We start from the raw sequence: 23000 nt of genomic DNA on the forward strand, positions 1-23000 counted from the left end.
TCCCCTGTATCAGGTACTGCTACACAATTCAGATCATTTGTAACGGATCGATTACAAAAAAAAAGTGCAAATGGGGTATGGATGATGCTGTTATCAAATGATTAATGGGATGTGGATGCCCTTGAAAGAAATCTATCTGAATATATGTCTGGGAAAAAGTGCTGGTACACTTACATCCAATCCTGCTGTCTAAAAAAAAAAAGCCAGTGACAGCATATTTTCTATACCAAAAGGCTAGGTTAATGTAATAAAGATTAGCACATTTGATAAAATCAAATGTTGGCAGCACACTGATAAAGTGATCTAAAGAAATCTTCTGTATTGCAGTATTTAGCATTTCCAATGGCACCCACCGTGCTACACCCTCCCCCCCTTATCCCCAACAACCTCCCCTCCCCCTGCCCCCTAACACATACAGTAAAGTAATGGGCAAAATTGTTCTCACTATGAAGGTCATTTGTCATATGGAAAACATACCCTACATACAAGATAGGGCGATCGTTCAATAACCTCATTTATTTCTGCATAGGCAACAATCTCCCTCACAAATAAAATGGATGTCGTAACCCCTCTATTGGGGCCAGATTCAATAAAGTCCAAAGAGTATCCAAAGGCAAAATGTTATCACCATAACATAAGTGAGGGCAGCTTCGCTGTGTTCAATATACACAAAAATAGATGACATAACCCGGCGCTAATATATGTGAAAAAACAATAAAAAATGAAAAAATGAAAATATTGTATATATAGTCCCAAATGGTGCCAAGTGATAAAATGATAGTTCAATGGTTACAACCTTAAAAATCCGGTTGGGCACAGACTCAGTTCACAGTTCATCAAAACAGATGGTTCTTCTCATATGTTGTACTTGATCCTGCATATTAAAGATATCAAGCAGAGAACAAACATTGCGCAGTATATTGAGACAAACAATATTATTTCCAAATAGTAATGTATATCTGTATTGCCTACTTACTAGAAGTGGCTAGATCACGTGCAGGGGAGAGAATCTGTTCTTTAAACCTTCTTTCCTTGGAAGCCTCTTGATGTCGCACGAACCCCTCGTGGTGTTCCTGGCCTCCGTGGGTATAGAAGGGATCTTTCTGCAGCCCCTGTCTTCAGGAATCCTGTACCTCTTACTCCGTTTAGGGAACAAAAAGAAGAAGGACAGAGGATTGCGCAGCACAATAAATCTTTAATGGCACTTGCCCAAAACCACGATAAAATACTCACAAAAGAAGGTGAGTTAAAATACAATGAAAAGGTGCTCGGCCCAGCACACACACACAGCCGCCTGAGTCACTGGTAGTCCGCTCCGGTACCGCGTGTACCTCGCGTGTATCCGGCGCTCTAGTGTGACGTCACTATCTTCCGTAAGACTCGCGGCTGGGATGACTGGGACACTGCTCCTTAGGCTCCTCCCTACGCGTTTCGTGACGGGGAACGTCACTTCGTCAGGGGACCCCGTCACGTCAGGGTTCCCCGTCACGAAACGCGTAGGGAGGAGCCTAAGGAGCAGTGTCCCAGTCATCCCAGCCGCGAGTCTTACGGAAGATAGTGACGTCACACTAGAGCGCCGGATACACGCGAGGTACACGCGGTACCGGAGCGGACTACCAGTGACTCAGGCGGCTGTGTGTGTGTGCTGGGCCGAGCACCTTTTCATTGTATTTTAACTCACCTTCTTTTGTGAGTATTTTATCGTGGTTTTGGGCAAGTGCCATTAAAGATTTATTGTGCTGCGCAATCCTCTGTCCTTCTTCTTTTTGTTCCCTAAACGGAGTAAGAGGTACAGGATTCCTGAAGACAGGGGCTGCAGAAAGATCCCTTCTATACCCACGGAGGCCAGGAACACCACGAGGGGTTCGTGCGACATCAAGAGGCTTCCAAGGAAAGAAGGTTTAAAGAACAGATTCTCTCCCCTGCACGTGATCTAGCCACTTCTAGTAAGTAGGCAATACAGATATACATTACTATTTGGAAATAATATTGTTTGTCTCAATATACTGCGCAATGTTTGTTCTCTGCTTGATATCTTTAATATGCAGGATCAAGTACAACATATGAGAAGAACCATCTGTTTTGATGAACTGTGAACTGAGTCTGTGCCCAACCGGATTTTTAAGGTTGTAACCATTGAACTATCATTTTATCACTTGGCACCATTTGGGACTATATATACAATATTTTCATTTTTTCATTTTTTATTGTTTTTTCACATATATTAGCGCCGGGTTATGTCATCTATTTTTGTGTATATTTAATTAGTTAGAGATAATAGAGATGTCTCAATAGATCACCAGGCTGCTTAGTTTGGTTAGTGCACAGCACTGTAGTATTAGCATTAGGTTTAGCGCTTTAAACAGTATATTTGTATTTAAAATTCGCTGTGTTCAATATTGAAATGATCACGCGGCAGAAGCAGTAACGGCAGGGGGGCGAAGTGGCTCTGAACAGGGCAGAGAGGAAGTGTTGCCCAAAGTAAGTTATGGTGAGTCCAAAAGGGGCAAAACCCTCCACGCCGCAGCAAATAAAATAAAAGGCAGAGAACATTCCCACGTCTCAGGCTGTGCTGGAAATGCAGTGTAATACAGCGGGTATAAGCTTATAGGGGTCAATGATACAATGGGTAAGAAGCAAAAAGTGACGCACGGAGAGCTCCTTAGCATGTTATTTCCCAGAATCCCTGGCTGCAGTGGAAGCAGTGCATGCTAAGAGATAATGGGGAAAGGCAGGGCTGTGGCTCGCCTGGACATCTGAATGTGCTCTGCAGTTGCATTTTTATGCAGTTGCAAATACACAAAGGTATACGTATATTATCATTGTTCGCCAAAATAAGTATGCACAGAGAGAGAGAGAGAGAGAGACCAGGCAATGGTGCTATATGGGATATATAGGGCTCCCAGGTTCAGGTTACTAGGCAGTTTCTATCCTATTTACACCAGAAAGTACAGGCACAGGGCACATGTGCTCCATGCCACAGCTTCACAGTTGCTGAAACTGGTGGATGAGAAATCCAGGCCAGAGTTGGCTGTTGCTCTGGTTTCCCTCACCTGCTCTGCTGACTGGGAACGCAGGTATTTAAGGCTGATTCCCTGCTGTTTCTATCTCTTTCCAAGAGCCCGGAGTCTCAGGAGACAGAAAGGGTGAGAACCTTCTCCCCAAATGTTAAACTTCTTTCTTATGTGTAGTTTTAAACGCGGTTATGTTGTTGGAAAGCGGATAAGCCGCCCAACGTTAGCAGGGGAAATCCTATGTTTAGTTAGTGCTCAGTCGAGCAGGTCTTTATTTTCTATTTTCATTGAAAGTGTTGCAGTCCCACTGCCTAGAACTAATAAAGCAGACCGAGGCCAGAGGATCCCAACATTGGGGTACGTGGTCCTCTATCTGGTTACCCAGAATGACCATGTTATGGCGAGCCTGGACAGACGTCAGAGCAACCTGAGGGAGCCGTATGCCACAATATATATATATATATACATATATACATATATAACATTACAGTTACTTTGTTCCCACATCAATTCTTCTGACTTAAATGATCAAATTTCGAATTAGTAATTTTCTCCTCTCCCTTTTGATATTCTCTCATAGGCAACAACAAAAAAAAGGTGTTTTTATTTAAAGACAGCACAAGATAACGACAAAAAAACAAACAAACAGTGAAACGAGTGAGGATACATGCAACTGCCCCATGTCTGCAAAGGGTAGCGATTGAGCAGGACTTTACAGCAGGAACCATGTCCCGTGACACAAAAGATAGCTTCAACTGGAAAAATGATCAATACACAAGCAGAAGGAAGTGTGTGGGAAGAACAGAAAGGGTTAAAAAAAAAAAAAAAGCAATAAAAGTCTTCGGGCTGTGTGTGCCAATACTCGTAGCCTGGGAATAAAATGCCAGAACTAATTGCAATAATGACAAGGGATGATTTTGTGGAGTCATGGAACACTGAGAATCGGGACTGGGACACCGTTCTAACCGGGTTACGCTCTACTTAGAAAGGACGGCGAAGGAAGGAAGGGAGGAGGAGTCGCCCTTTATGTGAAGAAAAGTCATGAAAGTTACTTGAGCAGAAATTACTAGAGCAAGACTGTTGTCACTTTTTCCGTTAGTGGCTAGTAACTGTTGAGATCGTCATTTATACTAAGGTGATACAGCTCAACCCCGTTATAGCGCGATCCGTTACAACGCGGATCCGCTTATATCGCGGTGCAAGCGTGGCTCCCAGTTTTCGTATTTATGAATACTTTACAACACGGTTATTGGCGTCTTAAATACTTTATTGTACAATGCATACAATTGTACATTATTTCTAACGCGATCCACTTATAACGCGATGTGATTCTTTGGACCCCGAGCACAGCGTTATAAGGGGGTTCCGCTGTATATAGACCTGCAGGACAAAAAAAAAAAGGAATTGTACAGGGTCTTCATAGAGGACATCACGAAGATGGCAGCTGACTGGCTGAAGACAGGAGAAGTTCCTACCAGTGGGAGCAACATCCCTTCTCCCTGAGCATCGGGGAGACGGAGGCAATATATAGACCTTACGGAGGTTCAGGGTCCGCACTACTGATTTACAGCCTAAAAATTATCAGCAAATACTGGAGGGCCTTAATATGTACAGCGTTGATGAGATAAAAGGAGAGGGACGTGAAAAGAAACTTTCAAATATATCTTCCCAGGGAGACGGGGAGCCGGTGTAAAGAGCTGCCGACTTCCGTTCCACGGACTATTCTGGTCGTAGCATAGCACATCTACGGGGATAGTCATCCAAGGTTTTTGCCGGAGACACCAAAGCGAGGTCCGTAGTGGATGCGGGTGGGCGATTTTATGTCGCTATAGTTGAAATCGCATCCTTGGACGGCTGCAGTGCCCAAAACGGACAGAGAGTGGAAGCTGCCCGGGGAAAGCTGCGTCCATGCTGCCGAAGACCGCGCTGTGGCGTGCACGTGCGTGACGTCACCCGCGTTTAGCGGGAGCGTTTTATGGCCAAGGTAGACACGACGTGGGGTGTGTGTCTAGGGGGGGGGGGGGGCGCGTCTATGATGTCATGACCTAGCCGCCTAGCCAAGGAATCAGTTTGACTTCTTTTATTATAACTAGTCAAAACTATTAGGGGTTAGATCTCCAGATATACATGCAGATACAGAGAAAAAGGGGTTCCAGCGTAGATATCACAATCTACGTGCTGGGATGGGAAGCAAACAGAATGCAGGAGCATATTCATATGCATTAAGGATGTAGGAACCTAGTAGAGAGATCAAATGTGTTTGGTGTCAGCTGGGGTAGTCTTCTTACCTCTGACTTTTGCAACACCAATTAAAAATAGGTAAACCTTCACGCACCACATTTTTTGCCCAATGGCAAGCATGGTATTAGTATGTCTCAAAATTACTTGTCAGTGTACAGTAATCTGCCATAATGATCTAAGCACATACTGCCCAAATGAAATATTTATAATGGAGGACCTACTGTACTCACCGTAGATTTTCTGAATCCCTTGCAAGTCATCTTGGGGAAGTTTAAAGTTATGGGTTTCCATGTACTGGTAGAAAGGGGCCATGATGGCACTGGGATCATTAGAGTGTTCCAATCCCAAAGCATGGCCAAGCTCATGGACAGCTACTAGAAAAAGATCATTACCTGCGGAGAGGAAAAGGTGTACACTGTAAGCACAGGGGACAATCATTTGCATACTATTACAGTACACGGTTGATGGACTGGTTCATTGTAAACTCCATTCACATTATATCCCATATTTACTAAGACACCCTATAGCGGCTATAGGGTAAGTTACCCATCGACTTGAAAAAAATGTCCGACAGTATGCAATAGCACGACTTAATAAATATTGGCCAGCATTCATTTTCCATGTTATTCTTTGTGTGTAAGTGTTGTTTTTATTATTTTCAGATTTTGGAACCCTTTTCCCTGGCATATTTTTCTTTAAATTACAGGCAATCTGTGCGATATGCAAATGTAGTCATGTAAATGAACACATTTTGTAAGAGAGCCATAGCGTAATCTCTCTTTCCTTATAACATTAACACAGGTTTAACAAGTACACATTGTGCTATTTGTCACAAACATACCACTTTTATTCTAAACACTGCATGGAAATTCGTTTTTTTTTTCCAGTAGCGACTGTGGTGTATATGACTCTAATTGAAAAGGGTGAAAAGGTGTGGCCCCATTTTGGGAACTACTAGTTAATGTGAGGGGTTAATAGCCTAAGAGGGTTAAATATGTGGGCTCGTATGGTATTGAGTGACATTGGCAGAAACTAAGCCATTCCCAATTTCTTCCTGTGGTAGTGTTGTCACCAATACAGTACATATACTGAGAAGGTTCCTGGAGGAGTAACAGTGGGGGGAGCCTCACTGTATATAGCATACCGAATACATAAGTAGGTAAGAAGGATCTGTCCCATTTATTATGTTGTAGATAGGGAAATATTCCCTTTAGAGAGAATCCACATATGGCCAATGTGAACACAGTAGTTCACAGCAGAGGAGTTAAATACCCTACAGAGATCCCTATGAGAGGGAGTGCAGGGTGTGACAAGACCAGCTCTACAAGCTGGTCCACAGCGGCCTCAGTACCAGCGTGCCTAGAAGTGGCAGTTAGAATACAGAAGCGGGACATGGATCCATTGACAGCATTGAGTCAGCCAGGGCCCGAAAACGGGCTCATAGTGTCAGAGCATGGCGGACGTTATGCAGAACGGGGACAGGTCAGTTCATCCACGCCAAGCGGTGTATGCGAACAGTATGTGCTGCAGGTGTGCTTCCCAGTCTCCCCCTTCAGCCTCCACAAATGCCTGCACCATGTGTTTCAGGGTGCCATTGAACCGGTCACACAGTCTTATAGTTTGAGGATGGTATGGGAGCCGTACAGAGTGGGGTCACCCCGCACACAGCCCAGAGACTTTGGAGCAGCTCACTCTTGAACTGTGCTCCCTGGTCAGTCAGGGATTTCACTAGGGAAACCTACCCTAGTAAAAATAATGATCAGCACCTCCGCCATCTTCTGGGTGTCAATGGAGGAAAGAGCCACTGCCTCCGGGTACCTGGTCGCAATGTCCATGACTGATAAATTATACCTTTTCCTTGACCTACTGGGCATCATCAGGGGTCCAATGATGTCCACCACTACCTGCTGGAATGGTTCCCCGATCACCAGTAGCAGCCTCAGGGGGGCCTTCGTCTGCTCAACATGACTACTCGCTGGCAGGCATCACAGGTGTTGCAGAACGCAGATGTCTCCTGTGATACCCCAGGACAGAAAAAATGATGGGTCAGCCTGGATCTCGTATGGGTAATGCCCTGGTGCCCAGCTAGCGGGATCGTGTGCGCTAACCGCACCAACTGCACCCAAAACATACTGGGGTACCACAAGCTGACATTTGGCCGTCCATGGTCTCTCCAGAATTGCCGGGGCGTGTTCCCGGTATGAGTTCATGGTGCCACAGGATCCGCCTGGTGGTCATAAAGTCATCAGCCAAGGCGGCTGCTAGCCTCGCACTGGATGACTTACAGTCGGTGATCCATTCCTGCACCTCAGGCAGGCATTTCAGCATGAACTGCCCTTTTACTATCAAGTCATGGGAGGTCTTCAATTTGGTCACCTCACACTCGGCAATCCACCGTTTAGACTGGTGCTCCAGCCGAGACATAAATTCAGCTGCACAGTTTTTACTCTGTTACAGAATTTACAGAAAGCAGTAGTACAGCATCCAGGTCCTATAGATCAATGCATTTGAACAGAGACACAGGTAGTGCAGCTACATCCCTCTCCTGTCCTCAGCCCTGATATAGACCTACTAGCCAAGTGAATTCTACCAGCGCACAGGGAGCTGGGAAATTAGCCATGGTGCTCCAGGTCCACTGTAAACCCAGGACTGGCTCAGACAAACACCGTCTGTATATAAAGAAGGGGTTTTTCTTTCATGTTACACCATGGCACAACCTTTTTATACCGGGGCACGTGGAAAAGAGTGTCTCGTGATTTTTCTTTAACATCTGTAATGCTAAAGGTCAAGAAACATCATTCTAGTCTGATTTATATAATGAATTTAATGTCTTACCATCATGATTTGAGTTCCCTAAAGTCCATGGCTCATCGGAATCAAAATGAGTATCGCCTCCTATCCCTGGTCCGGGAAAGTAGGCATGTGCTAAGAATCCACCTTCTCCGTCAAACGGAGAGCTATCTCCATGAAAACCAGAAGCAAAGAATATCATGATATCGGCTTCTTTCCTTTCATTTTTGATCTCGTGGTAGGGGACCTCTTCGAAGGTCAACGGGGTGACCTTCTGCCATACGTCGAACGCCTGGCGGATGGCTTTTCTTGTGTCCAGCTCTCCGACTTTAGGTGTATAGTTGTGTATGCTGAAAAGAAATAAATGGTCGGCATTAAAATAAATCACAAGCATAATAACAGGCCACATTTACACAGTGCAGTGTAATGGAGGTAATTATGATCTAAATGTAGCATAGGTTGAACTTGATGGACGTTTGTCTTTTTTGAACCTCCATATACTATGTAACTATGATATTTACAATTCTAAAGGTGAATTCATTAACAATATTTTGCATACCAGAGATGGTCTATATAATACATCATTTCATTTGATGATACTGATACATATCTGACCTTTTCATTTTAGTTGCTTTCCCCCATTTGTTCCTCTAATGTCTTTGGATCTCCGAATCAAGGTCTTTTGCGGGATAAACTGATGCAAAGTTAGGTATTTTTATCTTCTCATCAATGTATTATAGCGTGTCTGAGATCAGATGCATTGTGAGGAACCCCAACCCTCTCTAATACACCGTCTGAGATCAGATGCATTGTAAGGAACCCCAACCCTCTCTAATAGCGCGTCTGAGATCAGATGCATTGTATGGAACCCCAACCCTCTCTAATACACCGTCTGAGATCAGATGCATTGTAAGGAACCCCAACCCTCTCTAATAGCGCGTCTGAGATCAGATGCATTGTAAGGAACCCCAACCCTCTCTAATAGCGCGTCTGAGATCAGATGCATTGTAAGGAACCCCAACCCTTTCTAATAGCGCGTCTGAGATCAGATGCATTGTAAGGAACCCCAGCCCTCTCTAATAGCGCGTCTGAGATCAGATGCATTGTAAGGAACCCCAACCCTCTCTAATAGCGCGTCTGAGATCAGATGCATTATAAATTCTTCTGTTTTTGGTACAATTTTCAAATGATCTGAAAATTGCAGGGAACCCTTTAGGGATGCCAGGGGGAACCCTGGTTGAAAAACCCTGAATTAGGGCATAATTTTAAATGTATTGCCGCATAGTGGTACAAAAACACACATTTCGGGAGCAACTGCCCCCTTCCTCAGGTGTGCAATATTTATCAACCAGTTTGGCCCTAGTTTTGCAGCTCACATACTCTGATAAAACGACGACTATGTTCAGGATTTCAGGATCGCTAGTCTTGTAACCAAAGAGATGTTTACAACAAAAAAACAAAAATGCCCAAAGCTACTTCCAATGTGACGAAAATACACAGTGCAATACCTATATATCTCTTGTAAAAGGGTTATTTAGTTTAACCCTTTGGCCAAAGTGTCTTAAGCCTGCTGCCACTTGCAAGGCATGACCGTAGCAGGTCCTAACACTCACCTGGGTTAAAATTCTTATTTACCTGTATAATTACAGGAAGAATGATCACATTGGATCTGTTGTAACCTGGCAAAATGAAACTGACCTGCCAACTTGGAGGAATTGGTGGAATTCCTTACCCATGGAGACTGTGATGGCAGATACAATAGATTTGTTCAAAAAAAAGGTTGGACATCTTTTTAGATGGAAAGGTATATAGGGATATACCAAATAAGTAAACATGGGAAGGATGTTGATCCAGGGATTAATCCGATTGCCAATTCGTGGAGTCAGGAAGGAATTAATTTCCCCCCTTATGAGATATCATTGGATGATATGACACTGGGGTTTTTTGTTTGCCTTCCTCTGGATCAATAAGTAAGTATAGATATAGGATAAAGTATCTGTTGTCTAAATTTAGCATAGGTTGAACTTGATGGACATACGTCTTTTTTCAACCTCATCTACTATGTAACTATGCAACTATGTAACTATGCAACTTGGAAAGTGGGGTGGGGCAAGTTTAAACCTTGGGTGGGGTGGGGTGGGGGGGGGGGGGGGGCACTACTCTCCCATAAGCAACTGAGACCAGCTGGTATTGCACTGTGTATTTCTGTCACATTGGAAGTAGCTTTGGGCATTTTTGTTTTTTGTTGTATACATTTAACCACGCCCACTAGCACTCCTTTTGACACTTATATGCATATATATATATATTATGTGGTAATGGTTGGGGTTTCTCAGAGCTTGTTGGGAATCTGTGTATTTTATTAACCAAAGAGATGTTACAAAGATTGTACAAACTCTCTGAAACAGTTACAATCTACTTTCTGTTTTATTGTGGGGATAACATTGTTGGTTGTCTATGTTTTGTGCCGTTGTTTTTATAATAATGATGAAATCATCATTAAACAGGGAAACAGACGTGGCTGATAAGCTTGGCCCAGAAGCAAAACAGCAAATGTATTCTTCAGATGATACAAATAATGTTGACTGTTACTTTAAGTGTGTAGGGAAGCTGATTACACGGAAGTTTTTTTTTAATTTGAATTATTTATTTTTTACCTCCTACGTGGGACTGACACTTTAAATAAACCTGGTGGTAGCAATGTCAGCAGATCTCAAAACCTAATTAGTGTTTTTTAAATATATCCATTGTGGCTCCACGGGGTTTTTCCTGCTCTTGTTCTAACTGGTTTCTTTGCCCTCCCTCCGTTTCCTGTAACAACTGTAAATAAATAATTCTTTAGACAGTGAAACGATTATGGATTCACTGACACATTTCAATCTATCCTAAACGCTGCTGCGAGAATCACTTTACTCTCTCCTAAATCTGTTCCAGCTTTTATCCTGCTGAAATTCTTCTACTTGCTTCCTATTAAATCCCGTATTACTTACTGTATGTACAAAATTCTCCTCTCTTAAGGCTATACATTCTTGTGCTCCTCCTTACATCTCACCCTAATATGTCACTATACCCTCCTCTGCTCCTCCTTATCTCCCCCTAATCTTTCACTATACCCTCCTCTGCTCCTCCTTATTTCTCACCCTAATATCTCACTATACCCTCCTCGGCTCCTCCTTATCTCCCCCTAATCTTTCACTATGCCCTCCTCTGCTCCTCCTTACATCTCACCCTAATATGTCACTATACCCTCCTCTGCTCCTCCTTATCTCCCCCTAATCTTTCACTATACCCTCCTCTGCTCCTCCTTATATCTCACCCTAATATCTCACTATACCCTCCTCTGCTCCTCCTCACATCTCACGCTAATCTCTCACTATACCCTCCTCTGCTCCTCCTTATTTCTCACCCTAATATCTCACTATACCCTCCTCTGCTCCTCCTTACATCTAACCCTAATATCTCACTATTCCCTCCTCTGTCCCTCCTTACATCTCACCCTAATATCTCACTGTACCCTCCTCTGCCCCTCCTTATCTCCCCCTAATCTCTCACTATACCCTCCTCTGCTCCTCCTTACATCTCACCCTAATATCTCACTATACCCTCCTCCTGCTCCTCCTTACATCTCACGCTAATCTCTCACTATACCCTCCTCTGCTCCTCCTTACATCTCACCCTAATATCTCACTATACCCTCCTCCTGCTCCTCCTACATCTCTCGCTAATCTCTCACTATACCCTCCTCTGCTCCTCCTTACATCTCACCCTAATATCTCACTATACCCTCCTCTGCTTCTCCTTAAATCTCACCCTAATATCTGACTGAACTCGCCTCTGCTCTTCCTTACATCTCAGCCTTAATTTCTCGTTATGCACCATCCGACTCTTGCGTTCTGCTCAAGGATGTCTTCTGTCTACTCCCTCTTGTATCTAAAGCCCTCTCCCCCCTTAAACCTTTCCCACTGACTGCCCCGCACCTATGGAATGCCCTTCCCTTCAATACCCGACTAGCACCCTCTCTATCCACCTTTAAGGCCCATCTTAAAACACACCTCTTTAATGACGCATTAGGGTAGCTCCATTGACCGATACTAAAGTATATACCTCATATGCATTGACCTTGGCCCCTTGCAGATGTTCTTCCCCTGATACCCTCCCACTGCCTCTGTAAGCTCTCCCCACTTATCACTTAGACTGTAAGCTCTTCGGGGCAGGGACTCCTTTTCCTAATGTTACTTTTTAACGCTTATTCCTATTATGTCACGTGTTACTGCTGTAAAGCGCTATGTACAGCACATGGATGGTGCTATATAAAGACATACATACATACATTTCAGAACATACCTGTATGTGATGTGCTTCTGCCGCCATTTTTGTCCCGTTAGCGCATACCGCTTATTCCTTCTTCTATGGCTTAAATGAGGATGGTCAGGAACGCCACAGCGCGGCCTTTTCATCCACCTATGTGATAATTGTCCAACTTATTAATGGAATTAAGCGATTAGGGAATTGCTATGGTGATCGTTAATCAAGGCTCCAGTTTTTCCACCACCAAGGGAACGGGAACCCGAGGTATCAAAGAAAGAAAATACTATTACCTTCAAAGGCAAAACGCGTCGGATAAAACTGCTGAAGATTGTTTCCTGTTGTAAATAACTCTTTAATTAATCAGTGGTCGACAAATCAGCAAAAATCTACTCGCCGAACAAAAAAATCTACTCGCCACCTAATACCAAACGTGTGCTGCTTGGTCCAATAGGAGCTCGCCACGATGTTAAATCCACTCGCCCGGGGCGTGCAAATGTATAGGTTTGTCGAACACTGTAATTAATGACCACCATGATTCGAAAAAGACACTGAGGATGTAACCCCCACGGTGCCCTTATGACATTTCCTGACTATGCAGGGTAGGGCAACTCCAATCCTCAAGGGCCACCAACAGGCCAGGTGTTAGCGAGACCTCTGCTTCAGCACAGGTGGCTCAATTAGTGGCTCAGTCAACAACTGTCATGGACTGAGGCATTGATTGAGCCGCCTGTGCTGAAGCAGGGATATCCCCAATACCTGGCTGCTTGGGGGCCCTCGTAGATCACCACTGGCCTAATGGCTCTTATGACATTCAGTGGATGTCATGTGAATATTACTCTTTATCTAGAGGAAGCCACCCGGCTTCTGGTGGTGGCCACGTGATAGCAACCCAATTACGTGGCGGCTACCACACTCGGCGGCCCTCGGATACTGCCTGTCTCTCGCCGGTGAAAAGGAAAAAGTCAACTGTAGCGCTATGTTTGAACAGCAACACATCATAACCCATTGTTAGAAACGCATTGTTCTTGGTCAACATCCACTCAAGCTACGACACATTTGTTGCATGTCGTGATACCTCTTAGACGATCATCATGAAAGTTCTACATACATTAAATTATAGTACACAACAGTTTTTAAAACGTCAGAGAAAGGTCACCAGGAAATATCTGAATCTGCCTCCCACTCTTTTACTGCACTTTTATAATACTCAAGAAATGAAATACTGCAACAACGATACCATTATGTGGCTTCCTGTGCTTAATGCCGAAAAGAAAGGGCTGTGTAATTTTGATTTTTTTCTATATTCCGGCGCTTCACTACTAACCTACTGTATGGTGATCAAAACAGGCAGAATCTGTGGAATTTCTAGACGCTAATAAAAAGAACATTCTACGCATATTTCTAACTTAAGAGACAATAAGAGTTTAAACAGATTGTGACTAAATTGCAGCAATTGTTTTTTTTCTAGTAGCGGCTGACAGAATAATGGCCATCGTTTATTTTAGGATGTTTTGTGTTTTTAAAATGGCAAACACGGTACTAATTAAACAAGTCTGGGTGTATTTTCAAATGGACTTGAGTGATAAATATTGAATATCACAGAAGTTCAGTACAAAATATTCTTGTTGATATATTGGTATTTTAAAGCAGCAGTCATGATTTTTGAGAGTACTTTTAATATATACTGTGTGTGTGTGTCTATATATACATCTCTCTCTCTCTCTCTCTCTCTCTATATATATATATATATATATATATATATATATATATATATATATATATATATATATATATATATATATATATATATATATATATATATATTGTGACAGAAACCAGGGGATGGTAATAAATTCCATATATAGGGCTCCCAGGATACTGAACAGTTTCTATCCTGTTTAGGCTGGAAAGTGCAGCCTCAGAATGCATGCACTCCATCCCACAGTTTGGCAAGTGCTGGAACTGAGGGGTGAGGGATCCAGACCAGAGTTTGTCTGCTGCCTGATTTCTGTCACCTGTCCTGCTAGATGGAAATCAGGTATGTAAGGCTGATTTCCTGGTTCCTCTCCCCTCTCCCCAAGAGTCTGGAGGAAGGAAGGCTGCTGGAAGCAGAGAGGGGAAAAGCCTCTCCCCAAACAGGTTAAATCATTTTGTACCTTTATCAAATTGCAAAGGTCCTTATTTTTGTTTGTTGGAAGCGGATAAGCCGCCCCAATCCCAGTCAGGGAAAACCTCAGTTAAGTTATTGCTCAGGTGAGCAGGCTTTTGTTTTGCTTGTGTTTCTTTTGTATGCACTGTGGCAGTCTCAGTGCCTGGGACTGAATAAACCAGGCATAGCCTGTTTAAAGGAACAGCACATTACGCCTCGTCATTTAACCTACCCTAAAAGACCGTGTTCTAATAGTCCCGGACAGACGGCAGAGCCCCGGAGTAAGCCATTTGTCACATATGGTGGAGAATGCGGGCAGAACACTAAAAGGTCTGCGGGTTAAAGAACTTTAAAAAAAAAGTGCATTGGTACGCAATGTTGCTGCCCAGAAAGAGACGAATGAAACCCAGCAACAGGCGAGTGCAGCCCTGCAAAGCGCGAATGCAACCCAGCAACAGCTGCTAACAGACCTGCAAGAGGCGAACGCAACCCAGCAAGAGACAAACCGCTTGCTGAGAGAGGAGCAACAACGGTTCGCCCAGGGCTTACAGCAGGAACTCGAGATCCTGAGAGAGACTATCATTACGACTCCACTGGCAGACGCAGCCCCAGGCCCGAAAATGACCAGGGCAAGGCACTACCTTCAGAAGATGGGGCCCTCGGATGATGTTGAAACCTATCTTCTCACTTTTGAATACATGGCACAGAGAGAGGGTTGGCCAGAAGCTGAGTGGGCCGGTCTAATCGCACCCTTCCTAAGCGGCGAACCCCAGAAGGCTTACTTTGATCTAGAGCTAGACGAAGCTAACGTCTATGCAACCTTGAAGTTCGAGATCCTCGCCCGCCTCGGCGTAACCACGGCTGTTCGTGCCCAAAGGTTCCACGCATGGTCATTCACGTTGGATAAAGCCACCCGAAGCCAGATGTATGACCTCATCCACCTTGCTCGGAAGTGGCTACAACCCGAGATCAACTCAGCAAGCCACATCGTGGAACGGTTGGTCATGGACCAGTTCTTGAGGAAACTTCCCTCTGCCCTACGCAGTTGGGTCAGTCAGAGTGACCCCCACAATGCAGATGAGCTGGTGGCCCTCGTAGAAAGGTACAATGCAGCAGAAGAGCACCCGCAACCCATAGTCATGGAGCATCCCCACTACCCAAGGTTCCAGGACTCTTCCAGAGACGGTAAAAGGGTACCAGGGTTAAGGGGGGCTGAAGAGCGACGACCGCCTACACACAGCACCAGCAACAGTGGCTCGCATACTAAGGGCAACAGCCAACATGGGGAGCCGAAAAAGGGCTCTAAGTGGGACACAGACTATGTACCTAAATGTGTAAATTGTTATGAGAGGGGCCACACCGCGAAAGTCTGCCCACTAAATACTGAACCAATGCAATGCAACAGCGTTGAACCTTATTCGTTGTGGTCTTAATGTATGGGCCCTAGCCCAGAGGATCCCTTGACTAACCATCTGTGGACATTTGTAAAGGTAAATGGTAAGAGGGTTCTGGCACTTCTTGACTCTGGGAGCATGGTCACACTAGTGTCCAAATACCTGTTGCCCATTGGGAAAAAACAGGTAAACAGTTCACAAAGAGTGGCAATTTGTTGTATACATGGGGATAATCACGAATATTCCACTGTTGATGTTCTTATTGAAACAGCGTTTGGTTCGTTAGATTTCAAAGTGGGTATAGTGTTAATAGGGACCGACTTTCCCCATTTTCTAAAAATGTGGTCCTCCTCTCAGAATAGCACCCAGAGTTCAATAGCGGACCATAAAGAAGTAACAGAAGAAACAAATCCTTTCCCTTTTTCAGAAATAGAGGTTAACGAGTGCCCAAATAAAAAGGGGAAAGAGGAAGAGTCCTGTAAAATTCCCTTTCCCACGGCTACCTTGGTAGGGAATACCCCAAATCAAGATGTTGAACAGGCGCTTACCACCCCAGAACAGTGTACGACCTTCACTGACCTAGAGGTCAGTCCTGGGAGTTTTAAGAAGGCCCAGTGGGAAGACTCCACATTAGCCGAAGCAAGGGGGAATATACGGGACCAGAATAGTACCCCTGGCCAACCAGATAGGTCACTTGCCTACCCCTACTTCGAGGTAGAAAATGAACTAGTATATCGGGTTGATAGGAGGAAATCCATTATAACTAAACAATTGTTGGTACCACGGACATTCCGTAATGTAGTATTAAACCTCGCACATAGTCACCCATTGGGGGGACACCTAGGGGTGGAAAAGACAAAAGAAAAGGTTCTCCGAAGCTTCTATTGGCCTGGGGTTCTGGCAGAAATGACAAATAATTGCTCCTCATGCCCAGAATGTCAGATCACCGCCCCGTTCAAAGCGTATCGTAGCCCATCGGTACCCCTTCCCATAATAGATGTACCATTTGACCGGATTGCTATGGATCTAGTAGGACCCCTAATAAAGTGTGCTAGGGGACATCAGCATATATTGGTAATATTAGATTATGCCACCCGATATCCGGAGGCAGTTCCCCTATGTAGCACCTCTGCTAAAAACATAGCAAAAGAGTTAATAGTTCTGTTTACCCGGGTCGGAATTCCTAAAGAGATCTTAACTGACCAGGGAACACCATTAATGTCCCAAGTAACAAAAGAGTTATGTAAACTCCTAAAAATCAAGCATCTCAGAACCTCAGTCTATCATCCACAAACAGATGGTTTAGTGGAACGGTTCAATAAAACCTTAAAGAGCATGTTACGCCGGGCGGTCGATAAGGATTGGAAAAACTGGGATTGTTTGTTACCATACCTGTTATTTGCCATTAGGGAGGTTCCCCAATCATCCACAGGCTTCTCCCCGTTTGAACTATAGTATGGCCGACACCCAAGGGGCTTACTGGATATAGCCAAAGAGACTTGGGAACACGAGGTTACCCCTTACAGAAGTGTAATAGAACATGTTGCCCAGATGCAGGACCGCATAGCTGCAGTCCTACCTATAGTGAGGGAACACATGGAAAAAGCTCAAGAGGCACAGAGGAATACGTATAATAAGGGTGCTAGGGTCAGAATTTATCCAGGCGACAGGGTGCTAGTTCTGGTTCCCACCGTAGAGAGTAAATTCCTTGCTAAGTGGCATGGGCAATATGAGGTCTTGGAAAGAGTGGGAGAAGTAAATTTCAAGGTGAGACAGCCAGGTAGGAGGAAACCTGAGCAAATCTACCATGTAAACCTACTTAAGCCCTGGAAAGATAGAGAGGTCTTGTTAACCCTAGTACCCCCAGGTCCGTCAGAGAATCGAGAAACTGACCCAGAGGTTAGCATAGCTGAAACCCTGTCCGTTCATCAGAAACGAGAGGTCCAGAACCTAGTGAGAACAAACAAAGAAGTCTTCTCTACAAAGCCAGGTAGAACTAGGGTAATTGAATATGACCTAGTCTCTTAACCAGGGGTCCGAGTTAACCTTAAACCGTACCGAATCCCAGAGGCCAAAAGGGAGGCTATAAATTTAGAGGTTAAAAAAATGCTAAAACTAGGTGTAATTGAAGAATCCCAAAGTGGGTGGAACAGCCCTATAGTTTTAGTCCCAAAGCCAGACGGTACAACAAGGTTTTGCAATGACTACTGTGACAGAAACCAGGGGATGGTAATAAATTCCGTATATAGGGCTCCCAGGATACTAGACAGTTTCTATCCTGTTTGGCCTGGGAGTGCAGCCTTATAATACATACACTCCATCCCACAGTTTGGCAAGCGCTGGAACTGAGGGATGAGAGATCCAGACCAGAGTTTGTCTGCTGCCTGATTTCTGTCACCTGTCATGCTAATTAGAAATCAGGTATGAAAGACTGATTTCCTGTTTGCTCTGGTCTCCCCACAAGAGCCAGGAGGCTGGAAGGCTGCTGAACTACAGAGGGGAGAAGCCTCTTCCCCAAACAGGTTCAATCTTTCTGTTCATTTGTGTAAGACTGCAAAAGTACCGTGTTTTGATGTTGGAAGTGGAAAAGCCACTTCCAACCCTGAGTCAGGGATATCTAAGTTAAGTTATCGCTCAGGTGAGCAGCTTTTGTTTTGATCTGTTTTCTGTTGTATGCACTGTGGCAGTCTCAGTGCCTGGGACTGAATAAACCAGGCATAGCCTGTTTAAAGGAACAGTACGTGACGCCTCATCATTTAACCTACCCTAAAAGACCGTGTTCTAAACAGTCCCGGACAAACGACGGAGCCCCGGAGTAAGCCGTTTGTCACATATGGTGGAGAATGCGGGCAGAGCACTAGGGGGTCTGCGGGTTGAAGAACTTTGAAAAAAAAAAAAAAAAAAAAGTTTTTTCATCCTCTGCAAAGAAGATGGAAGACGTGGTGGGTGCGCTGGTACGCAATGTCGCTGCCCAGAAAGACGTGAATGAAACCCAGCAACAGCTGTTAATAGCCCAGCAAGAAACTAATGCAAACCAGCAGCAGACGAATGCAGCCCAGCAACAGCTGCTAATAGCCCAGCAAGAGATTAATGCCAACCAGCAACAGGGGAATGCAAACCAGCAACAGACGAATGAAGCCCTGCAAAACGCGAATGCAAACCAGCAAGAGACAAACCGCTTGCTGAGAGAGGAGCAACAGCGGTTCGCTCAGGGCTTACAGCAGGAAATCGAGATCCTGAGGGGGACTATCAGTAACCTTCCACTGGCAGCGGCAGCCCCAGTTCCGAAAATGACCAGGGCAAGCCACTACCTTCAGAAGATGGGACCCTCGGATGATGTGGAAGCCTATCTTCTCACGTTTGAACGCACGGCACAGAGAGAGGGATGGCCAGAAGCTGAATGGGCTGGTCTAATCGCACACTTCCTAAGCGGCGAACCCCAGAAGGCTTACTTTGATCTAGAGCCAGCCGAAGCTAACGTCTATGCAAAATTGAAGTTCGAGATCCTCGCCCGCCTCGGCGTAACCACGGCTGTTCGCGCCCAAAGGTTTCACGCATGGTCCTTCACGATGGATAAAGCCACCCGAAGCCAGATGTATGACCTCATCCACCTCGCCCGGAAGTGGCTACAACCCGAGATCAACTCAGCCAGCCACATCGTGGAACGGTTGGTCATGGACCAGTTCTTGAGGAAACTTCCCTCTGCCTTACGCCGTTGGGTCAGTCGGAGTGACCCCCACAATGCGGATGAGCTTGTGGCCCTCGTAGAAAGGTACAATGCAGCAGAAGAGCACCCGCAACCCACAGTCGTGGAGCAACCCCACTACCCGAGGTTCCAGGACTCTTCCAGAGACGGTAAAAGGGTACCGGGGTTAAGGGGCGCTGAAGAGCGGCGACCACCGTCACGCAGCACCAGCAACAGTGGTTCGCACACTAAGGGCAATAGCCAACATGGGGAGCCGGGAAAAGGCTCTAAGTGGGACACAGACTATGTACCTAAATGTGTAAATTGTCATGAGAGGGGCCACACAGCAAAAATCTGCCCACTAAATGATGAGCACATGCAATGCAACAGCGTGGAACCTTATTCGCTGTTGTCCCAATGTATGGGCCCTAGCCCAGAGGACCCCTTGAATAACCATCTGTGGGCATTTGTAAAGGTTAATGGTAAGAGGGTTCGGGCACTTCTTGACTCTGGGAGCATGGTCACACTAGTGTCCGAATACCTCTTGCCCATTAAGAAGAAACAGGGAAACAGTTCACAAAGAGTGGCAATTTGTTGTATACATGGGGATAATCATGAATATTCCACTGTTGATGTTTTTTTTGAAACAGAGTTTGGTTCTTTAGATTTCAAGGTGGGTATTGTACCCAAACTAGCACATGATGTGTTAATAGGGACTGACTTTCCCCATTTTCTAAAAATGTGGTCCCCCGCTCAGAATAGCGCCCAGAGTTCAATAGCGGACCATAACGAAGTATTAGAAGAAACAAATCCTTTCCCTTTTTCAGAAATGGAGGTTGACGAGGGCCCAAATAAGAAGGGGGAAAAGGAGGAGTGCTGTAAAATTCCCTTCCCCATCACTACTTTGGTAGGGAATACCCCAAATCAAGATGTTGAGCAGACACTTACCACCCCAGAACCGGATAAGACCCTCGCTGACCTAGAGGTCAGTCCTGGGAGTTTTAAGAAGGCCCAGTGGGAGGACCTCACATTAGCGGTAGCAAGGGGAAATATACGGGACCATAATAGTACTCCTGGCCAACCAGATAGGTCACTTGCTTACCCCTACTTCGAGGTAGAGAACGACCTAGTATATCGGGTTGATAAAAGGAAATCAGTTACAACTAAACAATTGTTGGTACCACGGACATTCCGTAACGTAGTATTACACCTCGCACATAGTCATCCATTGGGGGGACACCTAGGGGTGGAAAAGACAAAAGAAAAGGTTCTCCGAAGCTTCTATTGGCCTGGGGTTCTGGCAGAAATTACGAATTATTGTTCCTCATGCCCAGAATGTCAGATCACCGCCCCGTTCAAGGCGTACCACAGCCCATTGGTACCCCTTCCCATAATAGAGGTACCATTTGACCGGATTGCTATGGATCTAGTAGGACCCCTAATAAAGTCTGCTAGGGGACATCAGCATATATTGGTAATATTAGATTATGCCACCCGATATCCGGAGGCAGTTCCCCTACGTAGCACCTCAGCTAAAAACATAGCAAAAGAGTTAGTAGTTCTGTTTTCCCGGGTCGGGATTCCTAAAGAGATTCTATCTGACATGGGAACACCATTTATGTCCCAAGTAACGAAAGAGCTATGTAAACTCCTAAAAATCAAGCATCTCAGAACCTCAGTCTATCATCCACAAACAGATGGTTTAGTGGAAAGGTTCAATAAAACCTTAAAGAGCATGTTACGGCGGGCGGTTGATAAAGATGGGAAAAACTGGGATTGTTTGTTACCGTACCTGTTATTTGCCATTAGGGAAGTTCCCCAATCATCCACAGGCTTCTCCCCGTTTGAACTATTGTATGGCCGACACCCAAGGGGCTTACTGGATATAGCCAAAGAGACTTGGGAACACGAGGTTACCCCTTACAGAAGTGTAATAGAGCATGTTGCCCAGATGCAGGACCGCATTGCTGCAGTCCTACCCATAGTGAGGGAACACATGGAGAAAGCTCAAGAAGCACAGAGGAATACATATAATAAGGGTGCTAGGGTCAGAATTTTTTCTCCAGGTGATAGGGTACTAGTTCTGGTTCCCACCGTGGAGAGTAAATTCCTTGCTAAATGGCATGGGCCATATGAGGTCTTGGAAAGAGTGGGAGAAGTAAATTATAAGGTAAGACAGCCAGGTAGGAGGAAACCTGAGCAAATTTACCATATAAACCTACTCAAGCCCTGGAAAGATAGAGAAGTCTTGTTAACCCTAGTACCCCCAGGTCCGTCAGAGAATCAAGAAACTGACCCAGAGGTTAGCATAGCTGAAACCCTGTCTGTTCATCAGAAACGAGAGGTTCAGAATTTAGTGAAAAGAAACAAAGAAATCTTCTCTATACGGCCAGGTAGAACTAGCGTAATTGAACATGACCTAGTCTCTGAACCGGGGGTCCGAGTTAACCTTAAACCGTACCGAATCCCAGAGGCCAAAAGAAAGGCTATAAGTTTAGAGGTTAAAAAAATGCTAAAACTAGGTGTAATTGAGGAATCCCAAAGTGGGTGGAACAGCCCTATAGTCTTAGTCCCAAAGCCAGATGGTACAACAAGGTTTTGTAATGACTACCGGAAACTAAACGCGGTGTCAAAATTTGATACTTATCCTATGCCCAGGGTAGATGAACTTGTAGAGAGACTGGGCAAAGCCCGATATCTCACAACCCTAGACCTAACAAAAGGGTACTGGCAGGTTCCCCTCACAGAAAGGGCAAAAGAAAAGACAGCCTTCTCAACCCCAGACGGCCTCTTTCAGTATAGGGTGCTGCCTTTTGGCTTACATGGTGCTCCCGCCACATTCCAAAGAATGATGGATAAAATTTTAAAACCACATGCTCGGTATGCTGCCGCCTACCTGGATGATGTGGTAATCCATAGTGAAGATTGGCAATCCCACCTTCCAAAGGTCCAAGCTGTGCTTGACGCAGTCCGGTCTGCTGGACTAACTGCTAACCCCGCTAAATGCACTATTGGTCTGGAGGAGGCCAAGTATCTGGGATATTCTATTGGCAGAGGTTTACTCAAACCCCAAACACTCAAAGTGGAGGCGATACAAAATTGGCCAAGGCCAGTTACAAAAAAACAAGTAAGGACCTTTTTGGGGTTAATTGGGTACTATAGAAGGTTTATTCCCAATTTTGCAACTAAGGCAACCCCACTAACTGACCTCACAAAAGCAAGAGGACCGCTAATGGTAAAGTGGTCCCCCGAAACCGAACAGGCCTTTAGAAGCCTGAAAGAAGCTCTCTGTGCCCAACCAGTGTTGGTCACACCTGACTTCTCCAAAGAGTTCGTAGTCCAAACCGACGCATCTGAGGTAGGGCTGGGGGCGGTACTCTCCCAGGAGTCTCAAGGTGAGGAGCACCCCATCCTTTATT

The 23000-nt window shown here is 45.0% G+C and overlaps 1 protein-coding gene across 1 annotated transcript in view; it reads right to left on the minus strand.

Moving 5' to 3' along the window:
- The window catches only part of MMP24 (matrix metallopeptidase 24), a 107157-nt gene that overhangs the window by 21771 nt on the left and 62386 nt on the right, over positions 1-23000 (minus strand). The window contains exons 3-5 of the mRNA XM_075571774.1: positions 12390-12506; positions 8091-8395; positions 5486-5647 (exon numbers count right to left, since the gene is read on the minus strand). Coding sequence (XP_075427889.1) covers positions 5486-5647; positions 8091-8395; positions 12390-12506 — 584 coding nt within the window. The remainder of the gene's footprint in view (positions 1-5485; positions 5648-8090; positions 8396-12389; positions 12507-23000) is intronic.

The sequence above is a fragment of the Ascaphus truei genome, chromosome 15 (assembly GCF_040206685.1).
Source record: "Ascaphus truei isolate aAscTru1 chromosome 15, aAscTru1.hap1, whole genome shotgun sequence".
Lineage (NCBI taxonomy): Eukaryota > Metazoa > Chordata > Amphibia > Anura > Ascaphidae > Ascaphus > Ascaphus truei.